Genomic DNA, 19,095 nt, shown 5'->3' with positions numbered 1-19,095 from the left:
CCCAATAGCACATTAAACTCTGAATCCATAATTGGATTGGTCCATTCATGAGATCAGAGCCCTTATGATATACTCAGTTCTCAAAGGCCTACCTCTGAAAACTGCTGCCCTGGGGAACAAGGCTTCAACACATGAGCTTTTGGGAAATATTTAAGATCTAAACCATAGGGGGATTCAAGATGGTAGATTAGAAAACTGCATTCCTAGTTGCTCTGTGGCTCAGACTTCAAGAAGGGAGAGTACTGCTTCATAGTGAGGTGGGTGAAAGGGATTTCCTAAAATTCAATATTGGACAGTAAGAGTATCTTGGAAGTTCAGAAATCTTGAGAATGAAAGGAACATCTAGATACAGGAGGCATTTAGAACCCCAAATGTACAAGAATAAAAAACAACTGACACATTATAATTAAAACATAGGACAAGGATAGAATTTTAAAAGTCTCGAGAGAAATAGGCTATAGAGGCAGGCCAAAAGAATGATTTCTGGTTTCTGAGCACAAACTCTAAAAGCCAGGAGGGCTTAGGATGATGCTTGTGTATTACATGCGTGTGTGTATATTTTGCGTGCACGTGTGTGTGTAAATTGGATTTAACAGATATCTGTGGTATGTTTCATCAAACAACTGAATATACTTCCTTCTTGGTGACTTGCTCCAAAAATAGATCATTTTTTAGGCTACAAGGCAATTCTTAGCAAATACAAAAAATGATATAATTCCTTGAATCTTATCAGATAATAATGGAATGAAATTTGAAATCAACACCCAAAAATCCTACGGAAACTAGATAACCACATGGATATTGAATAATACTCTTTTGAATTATGAATGGGTGATAGAAGGAATCAGGAGAAATTAAAGTCTTAGACCCAAATGAGAATAGAGGTACACATACTAGAAACTCTGGGACACTGTGGAGGCAATTTTAAGAGGAAAGTTTACAGCTTATGAGTGTCTGCATAAGAAAATCAGAAGAGCGCAAACTAACAACCTAATGATATGTCTTAAGGCCATTGCAAAAGAAGAAACCAATTCCAAAACCTGTAAAAAGGAAGGAAATAATTAAGATCAGAGCTGAAGTAGAGAATAAAACAATAAATCAATGAAATCAAGAGTTGTTTTTTTGAAAAGATAAACAAGATTGAGTAGCCCTTATCCAACCTAGCCAAAAGAAAGAGAAGACCCAAATTAAAATTACACATGAAATAGAAATCTGGAGGATCATTATGGACTATTTTGGAAATTCCAGTAAGCTGGGAAATCTAGAAGACATGGATGTTTCTAGACATGTGGCCTGCCAAGATTGAATGGAGAAGACATAGAAAACCTAAACAGAAAAGTAACTAGTAATGAAGTAGCAGTAATGAAAAGCCTTCCAGCAAAGAAAATCCCAGCATCAAATGGATCTTCAGCTGAATTCTAGATTTTTAAAGAACTAATGTAAATGTTCCTCATTTATTCCACTAAATAGGGATGGGACACTTAAAAAATTCATTCTGCGAAGCCAGTATATCTTACCAAAACCAGGTAAGGAAACATCAAGGAAAGAAAACTCAAATACCCCTAACTTAAATGCAAAAATCCTTAATACAATATTAGCAAAATGTGTACAACATATTAAGATTGTACATCAAAACCAAGTTTTATTCCAGAGATGCAAGGATGGTTTAACATACACAAAGTAATAAATGTAACTCATCACACACAGAATTAAGGACAGAAATTGGTCATCTAAACAGATGCAGAGAAAGCCTTTAATGAGCATTGAAGAAACTAGAGATAGGCCTGGGGTTGTGGCTCAGGTAGAGCGCTTGCCTACCACGTGTGAGGCACTGGGTTCGGTTCTTAGCACCACATAAAAATATATATTGTGTTCACCTAGAACTGAAAAATATTAAACTAAAGCTAGAGGAAATCTCCAACATTACAAGGGCTGTAAATATAAAACCCAAAACCAACCTTATAGTGAATGAGGAAAAACTGAAAGCATTTTCTTTAAAATCTGGAAAAATACAAGGATGTTCATTATTACTACTTTTAAATGGTGCTAGAAATTCTAGGTAGGGCAATTGGGCAAGAAAAGGAAGAGATAAAAATAGGAAAGAAAAGAGTGAAATTATCACTGTTGCAGATGATATGATCCTATACTTAGGAGGTTCAAAGAAATCCACCAGAAGATTGATAGAACTAATTTAGCCAAGTGGCAGTTTATAGAATTGATATGAAAATCAATAGCTTTCCTACATACCAATAATGAATATGCTGATAAATCAAGAAAACAATTTCATTCACAGTAGCCTTAAACAAAACAACAAAAAACAAAAACCTAGTAATAAATCAAGGAGGTGAAAGACCTCTATAGTGAAAACTATAGGACACTGAAGCAAGAAATTGAAGACTCATGAAGATGGGAAATCTTCCCATGCTCATGGACAGGCAGAATTAATATTATTAAAGGGCCGTACACCAAAAGCAATTCAATTCAATCTTCATCAAAATACCAATAACATTCTTCACAGAACTAGGAAAAAAAAAAAAGTCCTAAGATTCACTTGGAATAGTAAGACCCAGAACAGTCAAAGCAATTTGAAGCCAAAAAAGGCAATCTGGAGCTATCACAATACCCGATTTGAAAACCTACAGAATGGGAGAAAAATCTTTGGTGCTATTCTACAGAATATTAATATCCAGAATATGTAAAGACCTCAAAATGTTCAACATGGAAAAAATGAATTAAATAGACACTTTTTAAATATAATATATATTGTACTTTATTTACCAAAAGTCTGAGGTTTCCCCTGTGGTTATATGGTATCTGAGAATGGCCAATTCTATTAAAATGGACGATTCTATTAAAATGTATTAAAATGTTGTATTTTTCAATAGCTTCTTTAAAAAATTTTTAGCATTTTTGAGTTGTGATGAAGCAAGAAAGCCAACTCTGAAAGTCTGTAGTGCAATTATAAGAGGTACTAATGGATATGCAAATTAAATTGAACTTGTTTCTAGAAACGTATTTTGATCTTTATAGATACTCTTGGAAGGGCCTGGCACTTTGAAGTTTAGCAATTTTTGCTTGGCGAAAGTGGAAGGTGAAAATTTGGAAGAGTTCTTTGCCTTGGTGGCAGCAGAAGAAGGAGGAGGTGACAGTGGGGAAAATATGCTGAAGAAAAGCATGAAAAATAGAGTCAAAGGTATGTGGACTTGGAGAGCTTAAAGATCATAATAATTCTTGGGCCACCCAAAGTTTGTGTTTAGGAGATGGTGTTGGTCTTTTGTTATAAACAAATCACGTATTGAAAATAGAAACTACTGGAAGAAACCTGGACATGGGTATAGCTTTGTCCATGGATTACAGATTTCCTTTTGGATCTAATATTTTTAGGTGTGAGAAGCCTCTAATGCTATGTGCTAATTGATGTGTTACCAGCCACTCATTAGAACAGAGAAGGGACTCTTCCAGCTCTTTAGAACAGTGCCTGGCACACACTTGTGGTCAGTAGGTATACTTCAATATCATTAAGTGACTTATCTTCTCCATTTGGGACAGATTTCTAGGGGGTGTATTCTTGCTAGGTTACTTTGGCAATGAAATGGGGCTGGGGTGTTAAAATTACTGTACCTAAGGGAGAGTTGAAGTGATACTTCTATTTATTTTTCTTTGTAGTATGAGAGATCAAAGGGCTTCATACATACTAAGCAAGTGCTCTGCCAGTAACTTGCATCCCCAGCCCTTGAAGTGCTATTTCTTCTACCTTTTGGTAGAAATGGTGAAGATCTCTCCTCAAATTCCATGAAAAGGTACCTGAGACTGGGGCCACTGAAGCTCTATGATACCTGCTGTGCCATCAGTTAAGTTGGGTGCTTGGGCTTGGCAGCCATGTGCCCTAGGGATGAGAGAGATGAGGGAAAAGTATGGAGAATAGCAGGATAATTGTAGTCACCATAAATGTAACCAAAGAAAATTTAACTATTAGAGCCAGTCTTATTTAGGAAAAATTTCACACCAACATTGCAGCTTTTAGGAACCTCAATTAGCTTTCCATAGAATGACCAGCACTCTATGAAGATAACTATTGTGGCTATATTAGTAGAATATTGAGTTCTGAGTTATTTAAGATTTTATTATAGAAACCAAGAAAGGCTATTTCAGGAATGTATATTTGAAATATTCTCCTTTAGTAAGCTGAAGAGAGCTGTGTGAAGTATAGAAGTTCTGGAAGTGATGCTAGCACAGTCCTTGTGATAGGTCATGTCAGTAGAGAATGCCCTCATAACCAGCAGGGCAGAATCAGTCCTTGCCTTTGTGGGCTGTCCATGTCGTAGTCAACTCACCTTCACATCCTCTGATAATAAGCAAAACCACTTCTCTTTGGAGCTTTTGATAATTTACAATTTAAGTATGGTGATGAGCAAGGCACATGAAATAACCTGACTTTTGACCTGTGCAGGTGACTGGGTGTTGTGGTGGGGTTGTCAGTTGGTCAGCAGTGGTGTATAACCATCAAGAATCTGTTAGGAGTGAAGCTGATGTTGTGATGAATGGAAAGCTTTGGATGGTCTGTATAAAGGTAGCATTGCAAAGAGCTTCTAAAAGGACACCTGGATTCTCATTCTGACTCACTCCTCACTGCGTAACCTTGAGAATAACGTCATAGCTTCTAGGATTTAATTTCCTGTTGATCATGGGTCCCAAACTTCAGGAACTGGAGGGTTATGTGAATGAATGAAATGGCCCAGTTTAAGAGGAGGAGATTATGTTGAGCTGGACTCACTCAGTTCTGCCCTGGATCGGTGTTGATTGATTGAGAGAAGCTGGGAATTTGAGTAGATTGATGAAATGAGTTTCAAGTTTAGAATCTCCTTCCTACAGTTTAAAGTTTGGGTTTCCAGATCATCTGCCTATTTGCTTCTCTATTCTTGTGATGCCCCTAAAAGTGTGCCTCATTCTTCAACTACAGGGTACATGGTTAACCGAGGTCTCCTTTTCCTTGAGGGGCTTTGACATGGACAGCCTGTTTTTGTTCTGAGGCAGTGCTCCCCAGAAGCCACAACCAGCGTGGCAGGATACTAATGCAGGCCTATTTTTGGGAGATGGTCTGATGCCAGTGTTGGTTCAGGGATTCTTGATGACTTTCCCAACCCCTCTCAGACTGTGGTATTTCACTTGGGGGTCCGTTATACACTGCTGTCTGACCAACTACCCCTAACTTAGAGCTTCCTGTAATACTTTCCTTGCACTGTTGATTTTTGACTTGGTGTCTGCTTCTTGGAAGACCTCGACTACCCCATCCCCCATGACTCCCTACCCTTTTTTTTTTTTTGTTTTGCGGGGGGTGGGGTTGCAGTGCTGGAGACCAAACCCCAGGACCTTATGCATGCCAGGGTAGTGCTTTACTTCTGAGCTACATCCCCAGCCCTCACTACCTTTTGCCTTACATTCCATTAAAACAGCATGCTTACAGTTTTTCTGCACACATCAGATGGTTGCTCCCATATGTCCCTTTTCCTTTAGTTTCCCCCTGTTCTTTTCTGCCTTCAGCTTTTCCCCAGATGACTTCTTTTCTTCTTTGTCTAAGATTTTATTGGACCAGGTATTTAAGTATTGGTTATTTTCTTTCATAGTATTCTATGCAGTTTATCATTGAATTTACACACACACACACACACACACACACACACACACACATTTATTTTACCTGTTTGATCATGAATGTAGGGACTTCATATTCTTATTAATGTCTTTGATAATTTCATGTTTATTAATTTGACATTTAGACATGTTCTAGGTCCTAGGAATACGATGTGAATAAATGGGTAAAAACCTTGGTGCTCACTGAACTTATATTTCTAGTGGCAAAAGATACATAGTCATTCACATTTAACAAATATTAATGAAGAACCTATTAAGTGCTGTGCAGGGTGCCTGGGTATTCCAAGGGTCCAATTTATCTCTGTTTCCTTAGCATCTAAGGTGGGCAAATAGGTCCTTCATAATGTTGAAGGAGTTTGTGTATGAAATGTGACAGCATACCAAGAAAGTTCCTTGGGAGAACTGTGAAACCACACCTAGGAACACTTAAGGCTGCTGTTGTGGCTGTAGTAAGCCGTGGAGGTAAAATGTGCTGGAAGGTTTACCTGAGTAGAATTTTGTTTCTGAATAATTGATTATTTCATGGGGAGAACATTCTCACTGGGGGTTGGGAGGTGGAGTGGATAGAGTATCCACCAGGTAGAAATGAGAATATCCACCAACACCTGGGTGTTGGTGTTGGTGGTGGTTCTGACTGCCCAGCTGTGACTTGTGGGATTGTGAATACCCCTGTAACATCTCTCATTCGTGAATAAAGGAACTTTCAGGCTCTATCGTGGTGTTTCTGTGTAATGCTAAACTTGCATAAAGAATATATTATACACGTAAGTGCCACTCATCAAATGTTTCCCATTCTCCTGGATATGTGGTAGGACTGCATCTTCTCCCCAGTCAAATCCATCAAGGTTTGAGCAGAAGCCAGCCAAATCACTTGGAGGTGGGAATTTTAAGAGCCAGTGTGTAATTTGCTAATTCTTTTTTCCCTGCCTCCATAACTGATGATGCATGGATTGAGATGGAGCCTCCATCATCCTGGGTTTTTGACTGTGAGGAACAGAGTCCCTCAGTTGACTTGATGGACAAGGATTTTAACAAGTACCTTCATTGTTAAGCCAGTAGAATTTTGGATTATGGAGGATGTCCAACAACCTTTTTAAATTATAATGGTATAATGAAGGTTTTTTTTTCTTTTGACTATATAAATTATTAAAAAGAGTATGTGTGTATAAAAACTGAAAGTTTCATGCCTCTCACTTAGGAGAATTTTTAAAATCATATATATATATATATATCTTTTGCAAAATGTAATCTCAACAAACATGGGGCTGCAGTTGTAGCTCAGTGGTAAAGTGCTTGCCTACCACGTGTGAGGGGGGCACTAGGTTCAATCCTCAGCACCACATAAAAGTAAATAAAATATAAAAGTATTGTGTTCATCTATTACTTAAAGACAATATTTAGTTTTTTAGTTGTAGTTGGATACAATATCTTTAATTAATTAATTAATTTTTATGTAGTGCTGAGGATTGAACCCAGGGCCTTGCCCATGGTAGGCGAGTGCTCTACCGCTGAGCCACAACCCCAGCCCTGATAACTAAAAAATTAAACAAAACAAAACAAAACAAAACTGCCTAGACTACTGAAAAAAAATAAACATTTTAAAAAGGTGAAATACACATGAAGTTTTTATTCATGTATATTTTCTTCCTGTCTTCTACATCTCAATAGATGTCTCCCAGGTTGAGTGGGTATAATACAAATGCCTAACGGAGTTGTTCTTTTTATACTTTGTTTTTAGGATCTCCTATCTATACAGCACCAGAGGTTATGAGGGGTACTGACTTCTCTGTCACCAGTGATCTCTGGTCTTTGGGCTGCCTGCTTTATGAAATGTTTTCAGGTGATTACTTTCTGGTTTAATATAAAATCAAGGTTAGACTACAACAAATAAATGAAAAGCAGGTTAATTCTCTAGTTTGCAAATATTTTATCTATAAGATATCAAAAAGCTGGTTTTATTGTTTTTGTATATACCCATTTTGGCTGAATTGCTTGATACTTAGGTGTATATAGGTTTTAGAAATTTTTTGACACGTAGGTAATCATGATAGTAATCTGGAATATCAAAATGTGTCTATTAAAAATTGATTGTTAGTAGAAATTCTTGTAAAGGTGCCTTGTGACAGAATTAAGATCTGTTGAGTAGCCCATTAAACCCTTGGATCATGTTAGTGATCTATATGTGATGATTTTATATGTTAGAATAATAAATTTTGAATTAGAAGTATAAAAAGATACCATGTGCTTGGTGTACGTATTAGGTATTCTCAGAGTAGTACTTGTTTTTCTCTATAAATTGTATATTTCTAACGTATTTGTAGTTGAGATAAGTTTAGAATTGGTGATAGCAAACTGTTTAATTTTGCAAGTTTATGTGATTTCAGGAAAACCTCCATTCTTCTCAGAAAGTGTTTCAGAATTAATTGAAAAGATTTTATATGAAGATCCTTTACCACCTATTCCAAAAGGTAAGATTTCAAAAAAGTGCAGTTAATTTATACCTTATACTGAGTGTACCTTTCCCCAAGTCTGCTTTACTGATGCATAAACTTCAAAAGTATTTTACAAGTGATCCCAAGTTAATAGTTTTTTCTTTGCCATTTTTTTGATATTAAAATTGAAAAGAAAGTATTACTAAGTTTCATTTAAAAACATGAATTTTGTTCTCTTATAAGAAAACAGATTTAAAGATTTAAGAATCATCATACATGTTTCTTGACTGTACTACTTAATTTGTATTCATGTCTCATATGATTATTTCTGTGTTGTGTTTCTATAGAACACATCAGGTGATGATTATCTGTCCTTAGCTGGATGAATAGTAATGCTATCCTGAGAAATTTTAAAAATCTTTAAAATTAGATATCGTTGTATTTAAAAAAATGTTGGAACTTTAATTATACAAATATGACTGACATAACAATCTACCATTTTAAGAAATGAAAAATAAAACATTATTGTTGATCTTAAGACACATTTGAATATAGAATTGGACAAATATTTGTTGAATATTTAAAAGAAAAATTTCCGAAGCAATAAATGGAGTAAATAGAAATGCAGAATACTTTTGATATTTCTAGAATTATCCTAGGTGGAAAAAATAAAAATCTTGATACCTTGAAAATAGTCTTTCTAGAATTCATCTATTCCTCCCATGCTCCCCTTCCCTACCCCACTATGAGTCGGCCTTCGGGGTGGGAGGGAAAGGAAGGGGGCAGGGGATTAGCAAGGATGGTGGAATGTGATGGACATCATTATCCAAAGTACATGTATGAAGACATGAATTTGTGTCAGCGTACTTTATATACAACCAGAGATATGAAAAATTGGGCTGTATACATGTAATAAGAATTGTAATGCATTCTGCTGTCATTTATTTTTTTAAAACGTCAATTAAAAATAGTCTTAGAAGATCAAATTTTTTTAAATAAGTATTTTCTGGTATAACTTATTGGTTTTCGTGTGGGGAAGAGAAATCTGAAAAAGTATTAGGGGGTCAGGTCATGCTATCATAAGTGGCCCAAGCATAATTATTTAGGTGATCTTCATCAAACTTGGGCCACAGTGCATAGTGGTTCCATCTAAATTGATTGCCTTGTCTCAGGGGTGTTTGGCTATTGTCTTAGATCATTTCTTTTTACCATAAACTGATGAATTGTCCATAATTTAATGCCCATCTAACTAAAAAAACCAAAATTATGAGATTAATGAAATTGGCCAGTTTTATAAATTTGCGATGTAAATTATTTCCCTGTTAACGAACTTCAAAATAAAGAAGTCATTACAAGTGGTTTAATGATAGTGCATTTTTAAAGCAAGTTTGGTCAGGGTAGGAGACCTTCTGAGAATAAGGCTTAACCAGTTGCAGAAGGCAGAAGCATCAGTGTAAGGTTGGTGACTTTTATTGAGGTTGTTTGATGGTAAAAAGGAAGTTTAAAGGTTAGGTAAGACTTAGTTTTTGAGATTCATTATTTCGTGTGATCTAGGAGAAGTTCAGTACCTTTGTGCTGTGCACCTCCCCTGTCCTGCCCCATTAAATGGAGGCTGTAATTGTTCTCTTAAAAGTACTTTGTAGGCTTCAATTACTATTACTTTAAATATTCTGATATAGGCTTAAAATGTTATGTATTCATTACTTCTCACTTTTTCTTTTTGGAAATTTGCTTATAGATTCTTCACTTCCTAAAGCATCTTCAGACTTTATTAATTTGCTTAATGGGTTACTTCAAAAAGACCCTCAGAAAAGGTATGAACAGTTTTTAACATGAATGATTGTATAATATTTTTTTCTGACACTTTTAAAATAGTGTCGTTCTTAATATTTAAATAACTATTCAAATTACTTTGTTTTTAAGAAGTCTGACTTTGGATTGCATTTTCTCACTTTATAAGAGTTTTTAATCATGAGGTATTTCTAGTCAGTTTCTCTTTTCATGAATTAAATAGTTGCCAGGGTAGGGGTGTAGCTCCAGGGTAGAGTGCTTACCTAGCATGCAGGAGGCCCTGTGTTCCATCACCAACATCATGTTTAAAAAAAAAAATTGCCTGATAAGTTGATACATTATTTTCTTATGACTCACAGATCCAAGGAGTACACTTCTTTCCATTGTATGTTGCTGAAAGTGTTAGAGACTATAGAACTAGGAATGATGCTGTCAAGAGTTAATTCGAAGTGATATTTCAATGTGATGTCTTTTATAATAATCCTATCATAATGAAGATAGCACTGAAAAGGATAATAGGCATATGGTGAATTTTTGGAGTTTCAGTGATGGTCAAGTAGTTACAAATTGTTATAGTACTAGGTCAGAGAGGCTGGAGAGTCTCCTTAGTTTGAAAATGTGTATGGGAGCATGGAGCCCAGGGAACCCAGGGCCTTGTGTGTGCTAGGTAAGTGCTGTACCACTGAGCTACATCACCAGCCCAAGAGCAACTGCTTTTCTGGTTCTGCCACTTGATAGGTGGGAGTTAGGGAGGGGGTTTAGTTAAGTATTTGGGCGTTCTCTTTCTGGGTATAAAATGGGGAATGTTTAGTATAGCATGTAAAATAATTCCCTATTTTTATCAAATGTATGAAAAACACTGTAGAAGGAGAAGCAAATTCTTCTATAAGCTGTAGGACTAAACCTCTTTTGCTTATATTAGAATACTTTAGGATTGGTGTTATTTTGGTGGCTAACTTTTCAGGCAGTTTTTTTTTTATTGTACCTTTATTTTTAAAAATTTATTTTTATGTGATGCTGAGGATCGAACCCAGGGCCTTGCACGTGCGAGGCAAGTGCTCTACCACTGAGCCACAACTCCAGCCCTCAGGCATTTTTTGATAGGTTATAAATATATAAATATAGAGATTTATACTCAGTGCTCTGTAGGTTCTGTGTCTATAAATCCAATCAAATGCAAATTGAAAATATTAATTTTAAAATATGTATTAGCCAGGCATGGTGGCACATGCCTGTAATCCCAAGCATGGAGGCTGAGGCAGGACGATTGCAAGTTCAAAGCCAGTCTTAACAACTTAGGGAGGCCCTAAACAACTCTAAATAAAATATAACAAAGGGCTGTGGATGTGGCTCAGTGGTTGAGCACCCTGGGGTTGAGCACCCTGGGTTCAATCCTTAGTACTGGGGGAAAAATTGTGTAATAATCATGTATAGACCTTGTTTTTGTGAGTAGCTCCTAAATAATACAGTATAACTAACTCTATGTACATGACATTTATATTATGTTTGGTATGATAAGTAATCTAGAGATGATTTAAAGTGTAGAAGGGGATGTGTGTAGGTAGTATGCAAATATGTCATTTCATAATAAGAAATTTGAGTATCCTTGCATTTTTGGGGTATGTTGGTGGGATGATCCCAGAACCAATCCCCCAAAGACACTGGGGGACAGCTATATTTAGGATAGTATATCTGCAAATGCTTACATTTATATTATATAATTTTTCTTGTATACTGTTTTTACTTAATACTACTCCATAACCAACTATTTTCTCTCATGGTATATTATGGGATCTTTTTCCCAAATAAATAGATATATATATCTGCTTAGTTATTTAAAGTGGCTGAAGAATGTAGGTACAATAATATATAATAAAAATAGACATTTAGAGTGCTTCTTGATTTAGAATATTATAATAACTGGACTAGATATCACTCTGGGTTTTTTGAGGGTGTCCACTTGAGCAAAGATCTTTGTATAAACTTCTCAAAGCAGGATTGCTCAGGCTGGGAGCATTAGAAGTTTGGTACACTTGCTACATTCACGCTGCCAGCAACAGTATATTAGCAGGCTCCTTGCCTACCACCTTCATCTACAGTAGGCTTGCTTAATTTTTTAGGTTTTTGCTAATCTTATGGATAAAAAATCAATTTTACTTTATTGACCATTTTTATTTATCTAGTAAATTATAAGTACCTTTTGCGTGGGGCTGGGGTTGTGGCTCAGTGGTAAAGTGCTTGCCTAGCATGTGCGATGCCCTGGGTTTGATCCTCAGCGCCACATAAAAATAAATAAATAAAACAAAGGTATTGCGTCCAACTACAAATAAAAAATAAATATTTAAAAAAAGAACCCTTTGTGTAAAAGGATATTATTATATGTAGTTGCAAATTCTTTTAATATTTTTGTTTTACTTTTAATCAAAGTGATTTTATTTAGATATTTTGAAAAATATGAAAATTTAAAAAAATTGTTTTTAATTTTCAGTCAGGCTTAACTTTTCTCAATCTAGTGAGTTTAAATCAGTAGTAACATTTGATTCTTTGAAATTGGATCTGGGTTTTAGATAAGCCTAAAGTCACTTTAGTGTAAGTGAACAAGCTAGATATGATTTTGACTCCTAATTAGGTGTGTGACTGTATATAGTTAAGAAACAGATATTCCTATTTCTGAATAGGAAAGGTTAAGTTCCCCAACTGAAATGTCCCAAATAGCAGGGTAACTAAATTAATCTTGCTTTTCTTGGGATATAATGGGTGACAGAATTATAGATGGATAATATCTGACATATTTACTTTAAAATCGCAAATTGATTGACTCTTTCTAGACTGGTTGGGACACCTGAAATATTTTCATCCAGCTCAATGTAATGTGAAACCTGAGACTTGTAATTCCTAGTTTCATTATGTACTACTTAAAGCTTCTGAAATATTTCTTCTGACTTTGTTGTATAAGAGGTTAATTGAGTTCTGAAATGAAACAGTAAACTGTAAAGCAATTTCAAAGGTACATTTGTATGATGTTTACAAATTATAAAATCTGATGTTATATATAATTGGGAAATGCCCTGGGAATTCTCTATGGTACATCATGCTAAAATGGAACTTTAATATTTGTTTTATCAAGATTAACTTGGACAGGACTACTGCAGCATTCATTTTGGAAGAATGCTTTCACTAGAGAAGACCAGGAATCCAACATGGAGGGTTTCAGCTTCAGGTAGTGTAAACTTATTTTTTGTGCTTGGAGTGTAGTTATTGAACATATGTGCCCCTTACTATTCTAATGATGCAATATCAGTGACCTGAATTTCTGTGCTTTCATAGAGAAAATAGAGCATTTGTATAATTCAGGGTTGCTTAATAAGTTTAGTCATATTTTTGTGTTCTTGACTTTGCTCATTTTCTGACCAGTTTTATTTTTTATTTCAATTAGTGATGTACTATAGTGGTTATCAGTCCTGCTCGCCAAACATACCTGGCTTCCTGCCTTCCAAGTACATGGTAGAAAGCCATTTCCCCTTTTAAGTTAGGTGTGGTCATATGACTTGATTTGGCTGACATGAGTAGAAGTGATGTTACTTCTGTATAGAAACTTCAAGAACTAATGTGTGATTGGCCGCTTTTCTTTCTGCTCGTATAATCTGGAAGGAAAACGTCAACATGAAGTTTCTGTCAGCCTGGCTCTTGAGTAATAGTGATACACTTGGCATTCCTGCCAACCTTCAATGACTGCACATGAGTGAGATGCAAAGTAGTGAGATTCTAAGCCACCCAGATTTGGTGTTTGGATATAACCATTGCATCACCTAGCTCATCCTGCCTAATGTACTTCATGTTTATTATAAAATCCTCTTAGCCTCCGACACTTAGCAATTGAGGTGTTTGGAGAAGAGCAATGTGTGAAAAGTAGCTGAATAGGGAGAAAGTCTTACTTGACTAGCTTCCCCCATCCCCAGCTCATTTGCTGGTGAAGGATTGTCTGCTTATTTTTAATCTTGGCAGATTTAGTGTACTGTGCAGAGAAGTGAGAATTCTATTTACAATTTCTCCCAAACTTGAATTTCTGTGATCCAGTGGGCATCAACTATGTTCTCATTATTGTATTAGGCTCTCTGGAGCCACAGAACTTTGAGTTACAGCTTCCACCTTCCATTTGCTTATAATCTGGCACAGAGTTGGCATTATAGAAAAGAAGAAAGGTGCATCAGCGGAGTGGGCTCTGGTCTTTGTTAGTGTCAGCAAGTCCAGGACACCTCTGATCCTTAGTTCATCATTTCTGAAATGAGTGGAGTTATTACTTTACCCCGAGAGTTGTAGAGGGAAAAATGAGAGACTGAAAAATGAAAACACTTTGAAAAATAGAGTATAATAATAGCTACTGTTAATTTTCTGCTGTATCTTAGCATTCTTTTTTGTTTATTGGATGAATATTTAGATCTGACTTGAAGAAATGAACTAATGTAACTTACTGTTAAATGTGTAGTGTTTCTTTTCATCAATTTTGTTTATTTTCATCTATTTAGAAAAGTTTGTTAATCAACCAATGAAAGATTTTTATGTTAATTACAAATTTCTTATATAGCCAATCATGTCCTCTGCAAATAGTGGTAGTTTTATTTCTTCCTTTTGGATTTTCATACCTTATTGCATTTGCTAGAACTTTTCCTGTGAGATATTAAATCAGGAATGATGAAAGTGGAAATCCTTGGCTGGTTTCTGGGGTTAGGGTGAAAGCATTTGGTCTTTTCCTTGATAGGTATGATGTTAGCTGGAGGTTTTTAAAGTTGCCCTTTTTCAGTTTAAATGTAATCAACTGCTTTTTCTGTGTAATTTCATATGATCGTATGGCTTTTTTTTTTTTTTTTTTTGAAGCTCTTGCTCTGATGGATTAGATTAGTTGGTCTTCAAATATCCAGCCAGTCTTAACCTTCCAGAGTAAACCCCTTAGTCATGGTATATTGTAGTTTTTATGTCTTGCTGGATGTCTTTGGATTTAAGAGGTGGGAGGCAGTAGTGGGAGGGAGGAAGCAGAGTAAGAGGGATTTGCCACATTTTCTTGGGGTCCTAGCTTTCCAATCAGAGAAAAGGGTTCCCCTGTTTTAGAGTTTCAGGCACTGGCCAGCATCTGCTTTTGTCCCCAATAAGCTGTTGCAGGATTACCTGGAGACTGGGTAGGATACAAGGGGAAAAGAGAAAAAACAAGAGGGGATTTCCTCTGCTGCCTTCTTAGGAATTCCCTTTTCCGTTCCTTGGAACAGAAATGGAGGGCTTTTCTTTGTACCTTGCTGCCTTCAAGACCAGGCCAGGCAACTGAAAAGGAAAAATAGTGGGAAATTCATTGTTGGGTTTAGTTACTGCTTTAGTGTTATCTTAGTCTGCTTGCTACCATTCATTTTTTAGGGAAAGGGTTATAGACATCTGGGTACAACACTTTGTATATAGAAAGTGTTCATTTTAACTACCTGGTGAAAAATATTGCTTTTTCTAACTATGACTTTCCAAATGTCATGTGTAATTTAATTAATTTTTTTCAATCTTGTGCTCTATACATAAAACTGTAGAGTTTGAATAAGTTTGTGTTGATTTTCTCCTCTTGATTGGCAGAAATGTGATGGAGTGTTCAGAACCACAAGATTCCAAGGAGTTTTTGCAGAGCCCTCAGAATGGACAAGCGAAGGGGCAGAAGGGTAGCCAACGGCTAAGCCAATCTTTCAGACTTGGTGAGCTTTCATTCCAGCACATTCATATTGCTTTGGATTCTGTTTTCCTAATTTCAGTCTTAGCTTTCTTTTCAAATCTCTCTGTTCTCTACTTATAATACTTTTATTCCTTTTGGATGATACCTTGTTTTTCTGTTTTAGAAAATCCAACTGAGTTGCGGCCGAAGAATACTGTTGGGGGTCAATTGAATGAATCCATATTTCTTCTTAGGTATGTGAAGTCCCAAAACAAGGGATCAGTGAGAGATAAGTTTCCTTAAAGCACTCGCTGCCCTGCTGGCAAACCATGTTACACAGAGATGAAGAACACGGATATTAATTCCAGATTCTACTTTTCACTCTCCATTTTCAAGGTTGTAGTTAAGTGATGGCCAGGAATCTAGATTTTGCTATGAATTTTAAAAACTGCTTTTCCTATTTGTAAGATCAAAGCCTTTTCATTTTGTATTTTAACTTCAAATAAAAATGAATTTAAATTTTCAGAAGTCAGGCTATTTTTTTTTTTTTTGTGATACTGGGAATTGAATATAGGGGGGCCCTTTATTGAAATACAGCTAAATATTTTCCATCTTTTGTAGAATCTTTGACTTATTATGTTAATCCTGCCTATACTGGCAGACATTTAAAAAATTATAAAATGAATGTTTTGAAGTTTCTAGCTTTAAAAAAAAAACAACAAAAAGCTATAGCACAGAAGCTGCAAATGAAAGAAATAATAAATTATCCAGAAATCGCTTTAACAGTTATAAAATTATAGCATATAAACACAAATTAGAGTTTAAAATTTTGGTGAGATCATATGTAACCATCACGTTCTACCAGTTTTCATGGTATGTGCGTCCCCCCCCCCCGCCCCCGCCCCGGCCAGAAAATACTAAGCAGCAGATAAATTTTGTGAAATCTGAATAATGTTGAATTGTGTGTATTTTCCAGTTCTCGTCCTACTCCAAGAACTAGCACTGCAGTGGGATTGAGTCCTGGTGAGGATATGACTCACAACTCACCCCAGAAGTCCTCTCCTTTGACCAAGGTAAGCAGTGACAGAATCTTTTCTATATAAGATATAGAAGCTCAGAAAAAAATAATTGCAATTGATATTTGAACTGTGTTCATAATTGCAAGGTTTATAATAGTTTCTGTGACCATTTTTTTTTTTTCTAGTAGCTACTCTAAAGGAAATATCCCATTTTGTTGCTTCTTAGTAGTTGTTCTGGTAATGGCTTTGTGTGTGCATGTGTGGGGGGTGGTAGTGAGGATTGAACTGAGGGGGCTCTACCAGGACCTATATCCCCAGCCATTTTTATTTTGAAACAAGGTCTTGCAGATTTCCCAGGCTGGCTGTGAACTTGGGATCCTCCTGCCTCAGCCTTCCTGATTGCTGGGTTTACAGGCAGGGACCACCCTTGGTAGCAGCTTTATTGAGATAAAATTGACCTGGGATAAAAGTAACCCATGTCAAGTGTACAAATCAGGGTCTTTAAGCGTATTCGTATCAACCATTACCCCAGTGAATTTTAAGAACTGTTTCATCGTCCCATGAAGAAATCCTGTAGCAATCCTCCCCCACTTCTTCCCCTCTCTTATCCTAGGACATCACTTATGTACCTTTTTTCTAAATTTATTATTCTGGCATTTCATATAAATGGAATCATACAATATGAGGTCTTTTATGACTATTTTTTCCCCTCACTTATTAATAGGGTATTTCCCAGATCTGTCCAAGTTGTAATATATATGAGTACTATATTCCCTTTAATTCTCAAAAAAAAATTCTATTGTATATATCACATCTTTTTTCCCCCCATTCACCAGTTTAATAGACACTTGAATTGTTTCTATCATTTGGCTATAATAAAAGTGCATTTTTAGCAGGCTGAGGTTGTGGCTCAGTGAAAGAACGCTTGCCTAGCATGTGTGAGGTACTGGGTTTGATTCTGAGCACTGCATATAAATAAATAGAATAAAATAAAGGTCCATCAACAACAATATGTATAAAAGATTAAAAAAATGCATCTAAACATTTGTGTACAGTTTTTGTGAGGGTGTATATTTTCGTTTTTTTTGGGTATATACTGAGGAGTGTAATTGCTATGTCATAGAAACACCTTGTTTTAACTTTTTGAGGAACTTTCAAACTGACTTTCAAGAGTACTGTTGGACCATTTTACAGTCTCAAAAGCAGTGTATTAGGTTTCCAATTTTTACATATCCTCAGCAACATCTGTTGTTTCTTTAAAAAAAAAAAAAGAAAGTGGTAGGGGCTGGGAATGTAGTTCAATGATGGAGTGCTTACCTAGAATGCTCAAGGCCCTCAGTTCAACCCACAGTACTATGAAAAAAGTTATAAATATACATTACATTTATTTTACTATTTTAATTATGTCTAAGTGCAGTTAAATGGCATTATTTTCAAATTTTTGTACAATCATCCTCACCATCCATCTCTACAATGTTTTCATTATCTCAAATTCTACCCACTGAACCCCCAAATCTCTGCCTTCAGGCTTCATCCATGTTATAGCATGAGCCAGAATTTCATTCCCTTTTAAGGGTAATATTCCCTTGTATGTATTCACCACATTTTACTTAGTCTTCATTTGTTAATGGACACTTGAGTGATTCCACCTTCTGGCTACTGTGACTAATGCTATGCTGTTTCTTTTTGATTATAATAATCCCAGTAGGTGTGAAATTCCGTATCATTGTGGTTTTGATCTGTGTCTTTTTTTTCATTTTATTTATTTATACTAAGGATTGAAACCAGGGGTGGCCCTGTTTACATTTTTGAGTCTGGCCTCTAATTTGCAGTTTCCTGCCTCAGCCTCCTAAATTGCTGGGATTAAGGGCATGCGTCACTGAGCCTGGGAGGCTGCAGATCTTTCTTGAATTCATCCCTCCCACTGGTTCTACCACCTGAACACAGTGCCATAAGCTCCTTCTGATTTTGCCAAATAGGAGGATTCGGACGGAATGCAACTAGAAGCCAACATTTTGAACTTCTAGGACTTTGGCTAAATTGTCCTTTTTCCTTCTCTGGAAAATTAGGAGCCCTGTATTTCACGTCTCTTCTTAGTTTTAAGACCGGAGGTCCGCTCCCGATCAGCACACTTAACTTTGTTTTCTTGAGCTCTTTTCACTCCCTTTGGGGTGCAGCCCCTCGTGGTCTGACTTGTGTATTCTTGATAGTGATGTTGAGAATCTTTTCATGTGGTCATTGCCCACTCATCTATCTTCTTAAGAGAAATGTGTATTCCAATCCTTTGATCATTTATATTATTTATCTTTATTATTGAGTTGTAATTGTTGACATATTCTAGATGTGTGATTTGTAAACTTTTTCTCCCATTCTGTAGATTGTCTTTTCACTTTCTTGATGGTATCTTTGAAGCACAAAAGTTTTTAGTTTTGAGTAGTCCAGTTAGTCTTTTTTGTGTATTTATTGCTTGTGCTTTAGAGAGCACATCTAAGAAACCATTGCCTCCTCCAGGGTCAGAGAG

General features: G+C 36.1%; 1 protein-coding gene across 1 annotated transcript in view; it reads left to right on the top strand.

The window, feature by feature from the left end:
- Ulk4 (unc-51 like kinase 4) overlaps positions 1-19,095 on the top strand; it is a 539,981-nt gene that overhangs the window by 17,639 nt on the left and 503,247 nt on the right. Inside the window, 8 exon segments of the mRNA XM_077795670.1 lie at positions 3,031-3,193; positions 7,391-7,492; positions 8,037-8,120; positions 9,823-9,898; positions 13,003-13,098; positions 15,483-15,598; positions 15,740-15,809; positions 16,532-16,628. Of these exon segments, the coding sequence (XP_077651796.1) occupies positions 3,031-3,193; positions 7,391-7,492; positions 8,037-8,120; positions 9,823-9,898; positions 13,003-13,098; positions 15,483-15,598; positions 15,740-15,809; positions 16,532-16,628 (804 nt within the window).

The sequence above is a fragment of the Urocitellus parryii genome, chromosome 3 (genome assembly GCF_045843805.1).
Source record: "Urocitellus parryii isolate mUroPar1 chromosome 3, mUroPar1.hap1, whole genome shotgun sequence".
NCBI classification, from domain to species: Eukaryota; Metazoa; Chordata; class Mammalia; order Rodentia; family Sciuridae; genus Urocitellus; species Urocitellus parryii.
This window is presented reverse-complemented; position numbering and strand designations above follow the sequence as displayed.